The following is a 14,681-nucleotide window of genomic DNA, read 5'->3' on the forward strand; positions in this document are numbered from 1 at the left end:
CACTCTGCTGGCTCGTGGAGACGTCACGGTCACACAGAGGCTTCTTTATACAAGCCAAATGTTTCTGTTTTCTTCTTTTCTTTTTCTTCACAAACTGAAAATCTGAGACTTTTAGTTTCAGATTAAAAAACTCATCCAATCATTTTCAGCTCTGCAAACTTTTAGTAACTTTTCTCAATAAATCAACAATCCTGATCGATGGTGAACGTGTGTTTCAGAGGAAAGTCAAACGCTGTGCTCCTGACTCTACAACCATGTGTACCACTATAACACCACGATTACATGGTCAGTGGATGCAGCTGGTGTTACACACAGACACACAGATTCATTCAGATTCAAAACAACTTTATTCTCCATCTTCCACGTTAACACAGACAGCGTGCATTTAAACCCTGCCCCCCTCGCTAACAGCATGGGGGCACATCAGATTCAGAGCTGCAGGCTGAGAGCACGCGAATATGAAGCTCCGTGTTTGGTTTTCATAAAAGTAAACCACAGGAGTCGTCTCACTGCTGGGAGTCCTCATCCTCCATTGGTTCCGCCTTTGGTTCTTCTGTTGAAGAGAAACAGAGAGGTGGTCAGACGGGCCAGAGCAGGCTCACAAATAAGAGATGTATTGATTTATTACCTTTGAAATCCTGCTTGAGTGAAAGCTCCTCCTCCAGCTGGAAGTTAGGCCACAAATCTTCCACCAAGGCTTTAGCACCTTTAAAGTCATCAAATTGGATTTCAAATGGGACATTCCCATCGGTTTTTCTGCAGAACGTGAGTTTCTCTCCCAGAAGGTCACAGTCAAAGTTCAGCACCTGACAGAGAGCAGAGAAGACGAGTGACGTTTATGAGGAGAAACTACAAAACTTTGTTATGAACAAACGCTCAGAAATACACACTACACTTTAGCACACAAAGACACCTGCTGTACAGAGTGAGGAGGAGGTGACAGTACCTGTCCGTGCTCCACGTACAGGGCGATGGCGACATTATCCCAAACATAAAACTGACTATCATCCTCAGATAGACTCCGAGTGTACATCTGGTTTTCGTCAGGTTTTCGGATCAACTCATAGCTGAGAGGAAGGTCAGAGACACACACAGCATTTTAACCAATCAGCTGAAAGAGGACTTCAGCCTGCTGCAGTGTGACAGGTCCATCACACTGATGCTCACAGCCAGAGTGAAGCAAAGGAGCCAATCATTGGAGAGAGTGAAACTGATTTAGTTGCTTTTTCAATACATTTCAACCAACAGCCCTTCAGTGACCTTTGGTTAACATTTTTACCCGTGTGATTCTTACCTGTGTGTCTCGCACATGGCCTCCGGTCTCCAGATGAAGCATCCATCTTTGTAAGAGCAGACAGCGTTCGGGTCATTATGAGGGAGCAAAGGATACTCTGAGAAGAGCTCCTGATTGGCCGGGCTGTGGACCAGGACAACATGTACCACTTCCTGTTTGTACAGGGAGGTTTTGTACACCCTCATGATGGGCGGAGCTCCGGAGCAAAACTGGCAACAATAATAGAGACACACCTGTTACACTGGTGTACTGACACACACACACGGCAGATCCTGTTCGTGGCCACAGGATGTTGTTCTTTGTCTCTGTGGTCGTTTACTCTCTCAGCCTGATGTTACTTTCAGTCTGAGATGATGGATAAATGAATTGTAAGAAACCCTCCCACCCTCTACACACATTACTCTAAAAGTATGCAGTCAGTACCTGCTTGCAGTAGGCCTCCAGCACCTCCTGCACTGTGAAGGTGAAGCGGTACGATCCAAAGATGGACTTCTCACTGAAGGCTGGAGAGGTGGCAAACTTCCACAGGAAGCTCTTCTGCTTCGCTGTCTGCTCCTCCGTCCAGTCTGGGTAGGTCCTCTTCAGGAGCCTCGCCTCAGCCTCCTGGATCTCCTCAGTTCCCACAGCCAGACTCCACCACACCAGGGAGTGTTTTTGAGGATCAGAGGAACCTCCACGAGGATCCTTGAAGCCTTCGTCCTTCCAGATCCGAAGTAGTGCCCGTCGCTGTGTGTCATGTTTCAGTTTAACCACATGAAACTCAGGTTGAGGGTAATCAGGGATGTTTTCTTTGGAGAGGTATTTAGAGTATAAATGAGTACGTTGAGCTACTTCTTTTAAATGACTCAGCTTTGCATGCTCTCTTATTAAATAATCTTCAGGAATTCCACGGCTGTTTCTTGTTCTCTGCATGATCAGATGTAAATCAAAAACCTAAATTAATGGTCTGTACTGTGTAGAGGGCGAGCGCACCGTCAGCTGGTGTGAAGAGAAGTAAGGTCTTCTCTGTGACAGCCAACCGTTTTTTCCATACCACACCCAGTGACTAATGACGCGCTTACTAGGAAATGAAACTTACTCTTTGAACACGCACACGCACACACACACACACACACACACACACACACACACACACACACACACACACACACACACACACACACACACAGTTGTGATGATCTATTTCATGGTGTAGTGTCTCTTTGACAGTTCAACCCGAATAGTTACTTCTTGGAAAACTGAGTCCCGTCTCCTTACCTGTCCACATGTGAGTCATCTTCCTCCCTCCACACAGACAGTCAGAGGGTCAGACCTCAGATATGTACATGTTACTGATTGTTAACATTCTCCATCACATGCTATAATGGGCTGATTAGACTGTTCCTGGTATATTTTTACATAATATATTTCTAAATTATGATCTTTTTAAACTGCGTCTTTTAACATCTCCTTCCTCGTTCTCAGCAGAATTAGTCAACCTATCATGAGCAGCCTAAGGAGCTTGGAAAGAAAAGCGTCTGGACTTCTTTAAGTTGCTTGAAGATGTTTCACCTCTCATCCGAGAAGCTTCTTCAGTCCTATGGTCAAATGGTGGAGAGTCCCGGTTTTAGTCAGTCTGTCAGTTTCCTGATGAGTTGTGAGGGGTGGATTGAATGCTGAACTGAAGTCTATAAACAGCATTCTGGCGTAGGTGTTGTTGTTGTCCAGGTGTGAGAGGACAGAGTACAGTGCGATGGAGACTGCATCCTCTGTGCTCCTGTTCTGGCGGTATGCGAATTGGTGGGGGTCCAGGGTGGGGGGGAGACAGGATTTGAAGTGTGCTAGGACCAGCTGCTTTAAGTATTGTATGAGCACCCTGAGAGCAAAGTGCTCTAATGGGGTGATTTGGTACTATATGGTCTTTAAGATAAGATGGGACGTGATTATTTAGGATTATTTAGCCAAGCCTTTCTAATTTTGTTATCATTTCTAAACGTTATCATCTGCAACTCTACCAGGGCTACGTCATCATTACATCTGTCTCCCTCTCATTCCCACAGGTATTCTATAATTCTACTGTACATAGTTGCTCCCTACACTCACTACAGTTCACACTGAAATGTAATGAAATGTGCACACTATAAATAGATTCAGTTACCGCTGGGATAATGAATAATTATACCTAACTTAATGAATGTCTTTTTAGTTAAATAGCTGACTTTTTTTTACCCCATGAGAGTTTGGTGAACTGTCCCTGTGCCCTATGACAGCTGGGCAGGCTCCAGCCTCACTATAACCCTGATTTCGATAAGCAGAATAAACTGGATGGATGAATCCTTTTCTTTTTTTTCTTTCATTCTCTTTTCAGCTGCTTTTGCATATTTTTCTGACTTTGATCAATATTTACATTCATTTTCATATTCAAAACCAAGGCTCAGCCTCACCCCTGATTTGTATAAGCGGAAGAAACTGGATGAATGAATCCTTTTCTTTTTCCCCTCTCGTTCTCTTTTTAGCTTGTTTTGCATTATGTTATGTAAAGCATGTTCCTGTTTTCAGTGCTTCCTTTTCTGACTTTGATCAGTAGTTACATTCATTTTCATATTCAAAACCAAGGCAGCTACAAGAGAGCCTTTGTTGAGCTGGGTAATTCATTTTCACTTGCAACAGAAAAATCACACAGAAGAGGGACTATTTGGGAAATGTAAGTCAAGTTTGACATGATTTGTATTTGACCTGAAATACAATCTAAAATCCAATTATGAGGCCCTGCGACAGACTGGCGACCTGTCCAGGGTGTAGCCCGCCTCTCGCCCTATGACAGCTGGGATAGGCTCCAGCACCCCCCCCCCCCCCCCCCCCCCCCCGCGACCCTGAAAAGGATAAGCGGAAGTGAATGGATGGATGGATGAATGGAATCCAATTATGATGACACTTTGTCATTTTGTCAGATTTAGCAAATAAGATGATTTGCCATCATAATTAGAGTCATAATGTAATATCTAAAAATCCAGAAATGTTTGGCTAAAATGAAGTGAGTCTTTCAGATATTCAAGTAAAAATTCTACAGTACTACACTCATTCACCTTTTTTATACATGCACACACATACACATATATTACTTTAGGAATTTTTTGTTGACTTCACATTAGAAATGTTTTAGCTAGCAGAACAAAGATGCAGGAGAATCTGTTTCTGCTCATTCTGATGGGTAAGTGGATGATCTTATCAATCATACAGCAGTACTGTTAGCTTAAAGCAATAAGAGTGATTCTGGACTGATGCACCTGTTAAATGGCAGTAATGGTGAAATAATTGTCTTCGGAGCCTTATATAAACGAGAGGAACAGTGTAAGTGATTTTCTTTTTGCATTTTTATATTATAGAGCAAGGCCAAAGTTTACTTACTTTTACCTTACCTTTTAGACAAAAATGTCAGCAGTTTTTAGGTGTGTCTGCATGTTTGTGCTAAATGATAACAAAAAGGTTAGTGTGATTAAACAGGTGCTTTTGTGACAGTGATTATTGGGGGGAGCTGGAGGCTGGCCCCGTTTGAAGTCTTTAACTCATTTTATTGATTTTATCTAAAAAAAAAAGAAAAAATAATCACAATCAGGGTGAGAGTCACGCATGCTCCAGCTCCATGTGAGGCAGCTTTACCAGAGCAAGACTCTGAGAGAGACAGGTGGATCTTCGCACAGAAACCAGTCTGGACCAAATGACAAAACGCTGAATTGACCATTTGAGCCCCGACCAAGGACTCCACCCTGAACATCAGTGAAGCCATTTAAAATAGAGATGACCCTACCATTTACCAATGAGGAAACTTATGACACTTGTATATAAGAGAGCTAAACATTAAACATTGGCCAGTGAGACTGTGAGGGACGGTTTTTAACCTGACCAGTGAGCCAACTTTAAGTCCTTCTGAGTGAATCACACAGAGGTTTAGAAATCAACCAAGGTGCCTTTGCAAATTTTGGAGAGAGAAAAAAACACAACTCCTGACCAGCTTTTCTGCACCTGTTTATCATCACCTTGTACCAGCAGTGATCAGTGTTGCTGTGGCCCAAACATCACTCTGTAAGAGATTTTTTGACAAGCTGACAAAGAGCTTTTTTTTACCGCCACTAAGACTCTGCATTTGGATCTGATCCAGCACATCTCAGGAAAGCAGCGACACATAAAAGACTGTGACTTACAAGAAGCGGTCGACATTTGATGACAGATCTTAGATAATCGTGACGTACTGTATTTGAGAGTGTGTAAGTGCTCTAAAATTGTATATTATGCTTTTAAAATGTGAAATGTGATGTGATTTTAAGCACCAAAGAACATGATTTTTAGAAAAATGTTATTCTTATGTTTTGAACGTATGCGTGATTTAAAAAAAAAAATCTATCACTATTGTATGCCTTATAGAAAATGTGTTAATTGTATGTATTTGTAATCATGTATCTTTGATAAATAAAATAACAACAGTCACTTGGAAGTGAGACTGTTAATCACAAAAATGGTGGACAGAAAAGAATTTTCCAGTTTAGAATAAATCAGAATAAATCAGATGACTCAGTTAACATTTTGGATTTATTTACATAATATCAACATATCAAGGAGTTTATGACTTCTCTGTTTTTCTTTTCTCAAAGAAAAGACATAAAACTTCACAAAATGTGAAGTTACAGCACAATTTACCCAGACGTACTTCTTTTTCAGTCAGGGTCCTTTTACAACATCCATATTAGCTCAGGTAATGAAAATACAATTATGGCATAGACAGGAAGTAAACTTTAACATTTGAAGTTCAAGTCTTGCTTAGACGATGTGAAGCATCTCATGGACCTTTTTTCTTGGATTATGCATCAACCTTATGCAAATCAGTTGTAATTTATTTGAACACATGTAGAAAGCAGCACTTCCTTTCTTCTGTGATGCATTTACTTTACTACATAAACTAGACATTAGTGTTGCCAGCGTTAACATTTCTCATGTCACCATCGAGCATTTTTAAAACCCAACTTCAGTATGTGCAGTGTGGACTCGCAGATGGAAATAGCAATGAATCTAGATATTCAAAGTTTTCATCAGGCTAACTTTAATATCTTCAAGGTTTTTGTTTTATGTTTTAAATCAAACATTTCAGCATTTTGTATATTTTCCAAAATGGCATGGCCTCCCCTTCTGAACATCTTCTAATCATGCCGTCCCTATTTCAGTAGCGGCTGGGGCCGAAGACAAACGGCTGCTGCTGCTGGAGGAGCACCGGAGCCAGGGCAGCAAACATTGGATAGTGCCACAAGTGTGTGTGTGTATGTGAAACATAAAAATAAAAAGCAAAACAACAAGTGGGTCCTGTCAGGTCCTGTCAGGTTTACATTATCATATACCAAATCCCTAATATAACCAGACCCAGGTAGAATTAATGTTGTTCACTGTAAGAAACTACAAAGTTTCATCAATAGTTTTTATTTCTGTAAGCACTACTAAAAAAAAGGAAGAAGGAAAAAGGATATATACATTTCCATACAATATGTACGTGATTCTTTGAATTATAATGTGACATAATCAAGTTTAAATCAAAGCATTCACCCCTACTTGCTAAAATCTACAAGTAACAAACACTTAGTTTGTTGCAAGTAAAACTAGCATTTTTAGCATTTATTCAAGGAAAAGTTATGTTTGGTCAGCACTATTTTTCCTTGAATAAATATCTCAATAGTTCCTCTACTATCTCTACTTATAAAGTAATCATACAAGTCATAAGAAAACAACACTCCTTTCTCTGCTCTCTTTGCTTTCCACTCTCTGTCGTTGTCATGATCCTAACAACTATTTAACAGTGTGTTCCAGGACAGCTTTAGCAGCTTTCTTAAAGGCTTCCGATGCACTTTCTGATTGTTCAGCTGCAGCATATCCTAACCGACCTCCCTCTAACCCTTTCTGTATAGCAGCCAGTGATACTGTTGCATCTGTCTGCTCCTGCAGATTCAAAAAAGTTGATGTGACCATCTTTGCCACACCAAGAAAGGCTCCAACCAATATGCCTGTTGCTGTACCTGCAAATATAATCAGCAGCTTGTTCATCACACCCTTTTTAGCTTCAATTGCAATCTGTTCAACCGACATGTTTGCTGATGACTTTTTAATAAGCTCTTCCTCTTTCTGTAGTTCACTTTCTATCTTTTGTAGCATCTTATTGGTGTAGCAGCTTCCATTGTTTGCCTCACTTATTTTGTCTATTGTCCTGAGTATCTCTGCTACTTGGAACCGATTGCTCCTGTAGTCATCTTCTTTGTTGTTTTTCCAGTATTTATTATCAACAACATGGCATCTGCCTCCACACTTCTCCACCAGATTGCTGAGCTCTTTGTTATGACTGATGAATTCCTCGATTCTCGTTCCCTCTGGGAGCTGGTCGCCATGAGTGAAGACAACAGCAGCGTATTTCATAGCATCTTCAGAGAAATCTTGACATATTCTTTTGATTACATCTTGCTCCTGCTGTGTAAATTTCTCCACTTTAAGGACGATGAGAAAAGCATGAGGTCCGGGAGCGCACTCTGTCATGCACCTCACTATCTCATCCCTGAGTAATTGCTCAGACATGCCTGTGTCAAAAATACTACGAGTGTCAATAAAACTGATGTTATTTCCATTTACAGACCCAATTACTAAACGGGGCACACTTATTTCAGAAACGGGTGAATGGCATACGTTGAAGACATTCTCTCCCAGTATGGTGTTGGCCAGGCTGCTTTTCCCAGCCCCAGTTTTTCCGAGTAGAACAATCCTCTTTGAAGTCAGTGCTGGAAGACAAAAATACTCTGTGTAAATGAAGGAAAGTAAAGATCAATTTCAAAATGTCTTGTTGGTTTGCTGCTGAATAACCATAACCTGGTTATGGTTTTGTTTATGTGTTTCCTGGAGTAAATGAATTTTCTATGAAATTGCCTGCTATTACATTTGCAGTCCTAAAGTTAAAATGGGTATTTTGAGCAAGTATGTTCATGATATTCACCACTTATGCCCAACCTACTGGCCATAAATTGTTAACTACAATAAGTGATGAGATGATGATGGGAAATTTATTAATTTTGTATGTGTTTGTTCATCAATCAAACTACTACTAATAGTAATACTAACACGACTACTAGTACCACTACCACAATAATAATAACAATACCAAAAATACTACATTTTATTTTAGGTACCTTTCAAAACAAGAAACGTTTTTTGAAATTATCAATGAGAGTTGATAGTTTAAAGAGACGTGTTTTAAGATGGGATTTGAAGTTAGAGACCAAGATCAATATTGAAGATAACTGTTAGAAGAAAGTTCCAGACGTGGGGGCAACTGCAACTGTAAAACATACTGAAGCACGAGTAGTGAAGTGGACAGAAGAAGAAGATCTGAGGGCATCGGCGTAACTTTGTGCTGAACATTAGGGGATTTATTTACCCAGATTAAATTAATTTTGCGGGTAATAACAGAAATGAGTAAAGAACATCAACAGCCTATTTATGTAAGATAATTCATAATTTTATTGGTTGGGTCTGATTATTGGGGGGGGGTGGGGGGGGTCATAACCCCCCTAACCTCCCTGGAAATTACGCCCCTGCCTGAGGGTGCAATTGGGTGTGTTATGCAGAAGTTCAGAGTTGTAATGCAGAACAAGGTTGTGGGTGACTTTAAAGTGACTAGGAGAGTTTTATTGTTTAGAATTTAATCCCCTAAGACCCAAACTCCTTCATGGCATGCATTTTTAATTTCTCTTTGATATTTGGGCTGATTGGGACCTGATGAATGTAAAAACAAAGAATTACTAGATTTTTTTTACCTGATTTTTTTTTCTGCGAAAACTGAGATCCACATATGAGGACATTTGTATTTGTAAATCAAATGCTTATTTGTGAACCGAGTTTTGTAACCGTGTAAACCAAAATATGTAAAAATGTTATGTTTGTGCATCTACAGATGAGAATTTGTGTGTGTGTAAAAGAGATTTGTGTTTGTAAAAATATTTGCAGGAGTTATAAATTTTTTGGTTAAGGTCTGCTTACAGATACAAAGCAAAGAACTACGCGTAAAACTCTGCGCTCAGCTTCCCTGGCTATGGGACTTACAAATACAAATTTTGATCCGATTTTTCTTCCTTTCAGCTGATTGGTCAATGTCACGTTAATCACAAATTTAACAATCCAATCAGAGAACAGATGGGTTTGGCTGTCGGAGGGGTGCTTTACGCAGTTTCAGGTCCTGGAAGAATAAATGCCCTTTTACATGCCAGCTCAGTATTTTTCTTCATCACCATAAAGGATCACAACTCCAATGTCCAAAGTCAAAGTCACCCTCTGTTCTGTTCGTTTTTCGAGCAAATTAGCTTTGAACTCCTCTGCACAGGCACTGAAATTGCTGTTACAGAAGCCACACTATGCTGAAAAGACCCCAACACACAATACTAAAGATATGGAATTTGAAGCTTTGGTAATTTCTTATCACATCTTTGTCAGACTGCCCATTCCAAAACACCAGATTGTTGAGAGAGGCTGCATGCATTGAGTTACATGAGTCTTTGTCATGCACTCTTGTGCATCATGGAGATTCAACAGAGAAAGAGAGAGTACACATATGTGGTTTCTACATCACATCACACTGACTGCTCACAGCAGACAAAAAGACCCTCAGACTACTGAAAACATCCAGGTGTCCCCAATACCAAGTCTGCCCCTCTCAAGGGATTTTTGTAACAATGAATTGATTCATTCAGGTTTTTCAATTAATCAGAAGCTAATAAAACATTTCCTTTAAATGCATATTTGTACCCTTTAATTGTATTTGATATGAAGTAAGCTTGACTGACCGTCCATGTTCTCAAAAAGAAATCACACTTGTCACCGGGAACTCACAATGTCCTTGCTGTGTGTTTTTCCACCTGCTCTCTTGCTGCACTTTGGCTGTGCTTTCGTTTGTCACCAATTGGACTTGTTAACTGACACCTTAACTACACAAAACAATGAGCAACAGCTCATGCTCATGAATATTTTTTTGCTGTGGGATTGCAAATCGATTCAAACCCACAGCACTGTTCACATTTTATGTATCAGAGCTGGTCATCACATTAACCTGTGTCAATTTTTTTTGTTTATTTTATAAGTAGTAACAGGGCTGAAAATCAAAAGCCACATGTAATATAAAAACAATTTATAAATAAAAGATATTTATGAAAAAATTGTTTGAAGTAGATACTTTGATAACTGTGACTGCACAATGAACTGAGACATACTTTCTTTAGGGATTATTAAAGTATTCTGATTCTGACATAGTGTTGAACAGCTCAGTAAATCCCCTCAGTGCTTTAAAAACAGGACAATTCAGAGTTTGAATAAGGGACTGGTAAAATGTTTCTGTTTCTCATCCTAGTTAAAGAAGTTTTAAACAAGGAAGGTATTTTTTAATTAAGTTAAGTTTGAAAAATGGGAGAAACTGATGCATTTATTCCCTCTTGACAGTGGCACATGCACATGTAATGCTTCATTAATGCATAACTGCAGATTAAACAATCAATCAATGCATGGAATCCAATGTCTTTGAAATCAGCTGCTTTTTTAAAATAAATGTAGCACTATTAATTTTTTCTGAAAAAATATAAAATTTTCATGGCTCAAAACACATTTAAGCTTTATTTTTACACCCACTCCAAGTGTCACAATCAATCTCGATCTGCGGGCTAAATATGAACTAGAAGCTACATTTGAGGGAAATTAGTGAGACGGTCATGCTGTCTCATGCATAACAATAACAAGCACAAGCTGAAGAAGAAGTGAAGCAACAAATAGCCAAGATAACCACTGATCCTGAGACATGCTTTCATCCTGGCCTCAGGCTACAATTTTAAAAGACTGCTTCATGACCTAAAGTTGTTTGATCACTATGGTGTGACTTGTCCTTCCAGTTGGGGAGGATGAGGTAATGAAGATGGGACAAGGACACATTGTGGAAGAGAGACAGAGATTAATACTAACTCAGGATTAAATGCAGAGAGTTGTATAAACACATAGTGAGTGAAAAGGGTAAGTGAACAAGAAACAGTGCATTATGGGAAGCCCCCAGCAGCCTAGACCTATTAAAGCATAACTAAGGGAGGATTCAGGCTCACATTATCCAGCTCTAACTATATGCTTTAGCAAAAAGGAAATTTTTAAGCCTAGTCTTAAAAGTAGAGAGGATTCCTGTCTCCTGATTCCAAAGTGGAAGCTGGTTCCACAGAAGAGGGGCCTGAAAACTAAAGGCTCTGCCTCCCATTTCACTTTTAAATACTCTAGGAACAACAAGTAAGGCTGCAGTGTGAGAGCAAAGTGCTCTAATGGTACTGCTAATACAGTACTGTGTGGTCTTTAAGATGAGATGGGGCCCTATTGTTCAAGACCTTGTATGTGATGATGTGATCCTTCCTCTGCACATGCCTCTCTAACTATGTCTCCATCTTGGTCACTGCTAATATAAATCTTATCATCTTTAAGTCTATCACCCGCGTTAGTCCTTGAAAACTTTACCATTATATCTGTCTCCCTATCATTCACACAGCTATTTTTTGATTCTACTATATACATCTCTTCTCTCCATTACATAGGTTTCCTTTCACCTGCTCCCTATGCTCACTACAGATCACATAGTCTGTTGCCCTATGACAGCTGGGATAGGCTCCAGCCTCACCCCTGATTTGGATTGTTTTGCATTATGTTATGTAAAGCATGTTCCTGTTTTCAGTGCTTCCAATGTTCTGCATATAAAGTTTAAATTTCTTCAGTATTGAACAACAGAAAAAATAGGCTTTCTTGTCCGAGGTCATTTAAGTGAAAAAAAGGAAAAGAAAAGAAAAAGACAGCAGCCACAGCGCCGTAAACAACGGTAGACTGGTGGGTAATAAGCGAATGAATAATACAGAAAACAGAGATTGGAGACGGGAAACTGTTCTTGAAGCACAGAGAGATAGAGAGAGAGCTAGCTGTGCTTGAAGTGTGATTTTAATAGTTGTGGAAGCAAAACAGCAAAATTCAGCTAGGTGAATTTTGGTTGGAGAGAGACAAAACCTGCAGCTCAGAATCAGCACAAAAAGACGTAAACACAGCGCGGACCGGACGCATCGGATTCGCTAAGCTCCGACAGCGTGTCCGTCTACGGACCGTCGGGTGAGAAAGCCGAGAAAGACAAAGCTGATCCTGATGCGTCGGTCCGCTCTGTGTTTACGTCTTTGTGTGGAGTCCGTGTACCTGCTCTCATTTGCTGTTTGGTTGTTGTTGAACTGGTTTTGTGAGCTTTAATCTGAGAATCTGGCATTTCTGGCAAAACACAGTTATATTTAAAAGTCGATTCAGGATTTAATGAATTGATATCGCTTTATTCAAGCTACTCACCTCCCACTTCCACCTGCACTTTCAACTGGACCACGGCCAATCAGAGAGGTCCCGCCCCTTACTATCTCTGATTGGTTTAGTCCACGATAGGGGCAAAATGTGTGTCTGTTGTTGACCACAGGGAAGGTTGCAGATTTTGTTTTTTTTTTTGCTACCCGAACAGTTGGTCGCACAGGTGCAACTAAATCTTTTTTTTTAATCGCACCACTGAAAAATTTGGTCACATTTGCGACCAAATTGGTCGCACTCTAGAGCCCTACACATAGCAAAATTGGTATGGTCCCGATCTGGCCCACACAATGTGCTAACACATGGCCCACATACTGTAAAGAATGACAGCCCTTTGGTGGCCCAGATCTGGTTTGCCAAAGGTGGCCCACACATGGGGCCATGAATAAACCCTCACTAGGGTTTGGATAAAGTGTAAACTCACAAACCTGTCAAACCTGCATTTGAAACATTGGCTACCATAGCAGTATAGTATTGCAACATGGCATTTGGGTCTTCTAACTAAACCAGGAAAATAGGAACATAAACAGTGCCATCATTGCCAGACCTGGCCCACATCTGGTTGACATACACCCTGCCATGACACCAGTCAGTCAGAAGTGCCAGCTTGATTACGGCTCCCGGCCAGGTCTGCTTTATATGGGGCTGGGCCACATAAACCAAACCACAATCGAGCAAGATGTGGCATGCCATCACATACACAGTGCCATCTATGCCGGGCCTGGCCCATATCTGGATGACATGCATCTTATCATGCCAGAAGTCAGCCAGCAGTGCCGGCTTGACACCAGATCCGGGCCAAACCTGCTTGCTATGTGGGTGAAGGACCCATCCCATCCTGGCAACAAACTGTTCCAAGTTCTGCAATCAGGCAGATTCTGCATCATCCGGGCAAGAACTGAGAGAGGAGCTTCTATCCCCAGGCAATCCAAATGAAACATAACACAGTCAAAATGACAAGACACTCTAGGCCACAGTGGGGAGGTGACAGTTGAATGTTAATACCACATTTCGGGTGGAGTAACTTGTTTCTGGGTAAGGTCAAACTATTTGGCAACTGTACAAATACAAAATGAAACAGCCACAGCGCTGAGTCTCAGGTGTGGTCAAATAACAATAGTTACAAGTTAGTTATTGGTGGCTGTAGCTCAGGTAGATTCGGTTAATCATCTACTAATCTGAAAGATGGTGTTTCAATGCCTTGCTGCTGTAGTCTGCATGCTAAAGTATTGTAGGACACAACGCTGACCCCAAGTTGATAGAGAAGCGCATTTGCATTGGGAGAAAGTGCTTGGGAATGAGGAAAGCTGTATAAAGTGTTCTGAGTGTAAGAAATGTTTTGTGTAGCAACCCATTTACTACTACGAAATGTATTTGCAACTCACTAATAGGATGTTAGTGGTGGCTTCACAAGTTTTAAATATGATGAATACATATAGGCAGCATAATGATGTGAGGGTTTACACTGTCATTTCACACAGATTAATGGCAGTATTTTTTATCTTTAAAGGACAATATATAATGACTAAGCTGTTTTATTATCTGGCTGTGGATCTTTGTTTATTTAAATGGATTCTTCCAGTATTTATTATCAATGACAATAATCTGAAGATTGATCTTTTCCCGTGACAGATTTTCTCATGTCTTTTTAATGATTTTTACTCTTTTTGTATTTTTTCTCTTCACTGTTTGGAGCTTGTTATTGGCCTAGTACGCTCCTTTGATTTTCCAGCTGTGGCTGCATTGGCTCCTGACAGCATTTGCGATTTTAACAGTCAGCTTATACTTTTGCACACTTGGAGCCAATGGAACAAGTCTCATTCTTATGTACGCTACACCGTGTTACCTTGAATGACAAAGTCTGTCTGTGTCTAAGAAAATGGAATGGAAAGTGAATAAGTTTACATAAAATTATGTTTTATTACTTTTATGCTCCAATCAACAACAGCTGTGCTTTAGTGAGTGAAAGTGAGGCAGCAAACTG

General features: G+C 40.3%; 2 protein-coding genes across 2 annotated transcripts; both read right to left on the reverse strand.

Annotated features, from left to right (window-relative positions):
* Positions 1-334: 334 nt before the first annotated feature.
* On the reverse strand, positions 335-2,272 carry LOC146577856 (uncharacterized). Its single transcript, XM_085255888.1, has 5 exons — positions 1,718-2,272; positions 1,295-1,503; positions 947-1,067; positions 629-806; positions 335-553 (listed from the first exon to the last, which is right to left on the reverse strand). Exons 1-5 carry the CDS (start codon positions 2,204-2,206, stop codon positions 507-509), a joined length of 1,044 nt encoding a protein of 347 aa, XP_085112014.1. The 5' UTR covers positions 2,207-2,272; the 3' UTR covers positions 335-506.
* A 4,490-nt stretch (positions 2,273-6,762) lies between these two features.
* LOC146577857 (GTPase IMAP family member 7-like) lies at positions 6,763-8,012 on the reverse strand. The gene has a single exon (XM_085255949.1). The coding sequence runs from the start codon at positions 7,877-7,879 to the stop codon at positions 7,103-7,105; it is 777 nt and encodes a 258-aa protein (XP_085112075.1). The 5' UTR covers positions 7,880-8,012; the 3' UTR covers positions 6,763-7,102.
* Between the last annotated feature and the right edge of the window lie 6,669 nt (positions 8,013-14,681).

Source organism: Mchenga conophoros, linkage group LG3, assembly GCF_057382185.1.
Source record: "Mchenga conophoros isolate Kocher_MC1m ecotype Shallow Benthic linkage group LG3, M_conophoros_male_GT1.1, whole genome shotgun sequence".
NCBI classification, from domain to species: domain Eukaryota; kingdom Metazoa; phylum Chordata; class Actinopteri; order Cichliformes; family Cichlidae; genus Mchenga; species Mchenga conophoros.

Bases quoted from the DNA above. Each gene is read 5' to 3' on its own strand.
- LOC146577856 (XM_085255888.1), bottom strand. From the start codon at position 2,206: ATGCAGAGAACAAGAAACAGCCGTGGAATTCCTGAAGATTATTTAATA. The intron at 807-946 runs GTACTGTCACCT...GCTCTCTGTCAG, and splicing joins TGTACGTGGAGCACGGACAG to GTGCTGAACTTTGACTGTGA. The intron at 554-628 runs GTAATAAATCAA...TCTCTTCAACAG, and splicing joins ACTCAAGCAGGATTTCAAAG to AAGAACCAAAGGCGGAACCA.
- LOC146577857 (XM_085255949.1), bottom strand. From the start codon at position 7,879: ATGTCTGAGCAATTACTCAGGGATGAGATAGTGAGGTGCATGACAGAG.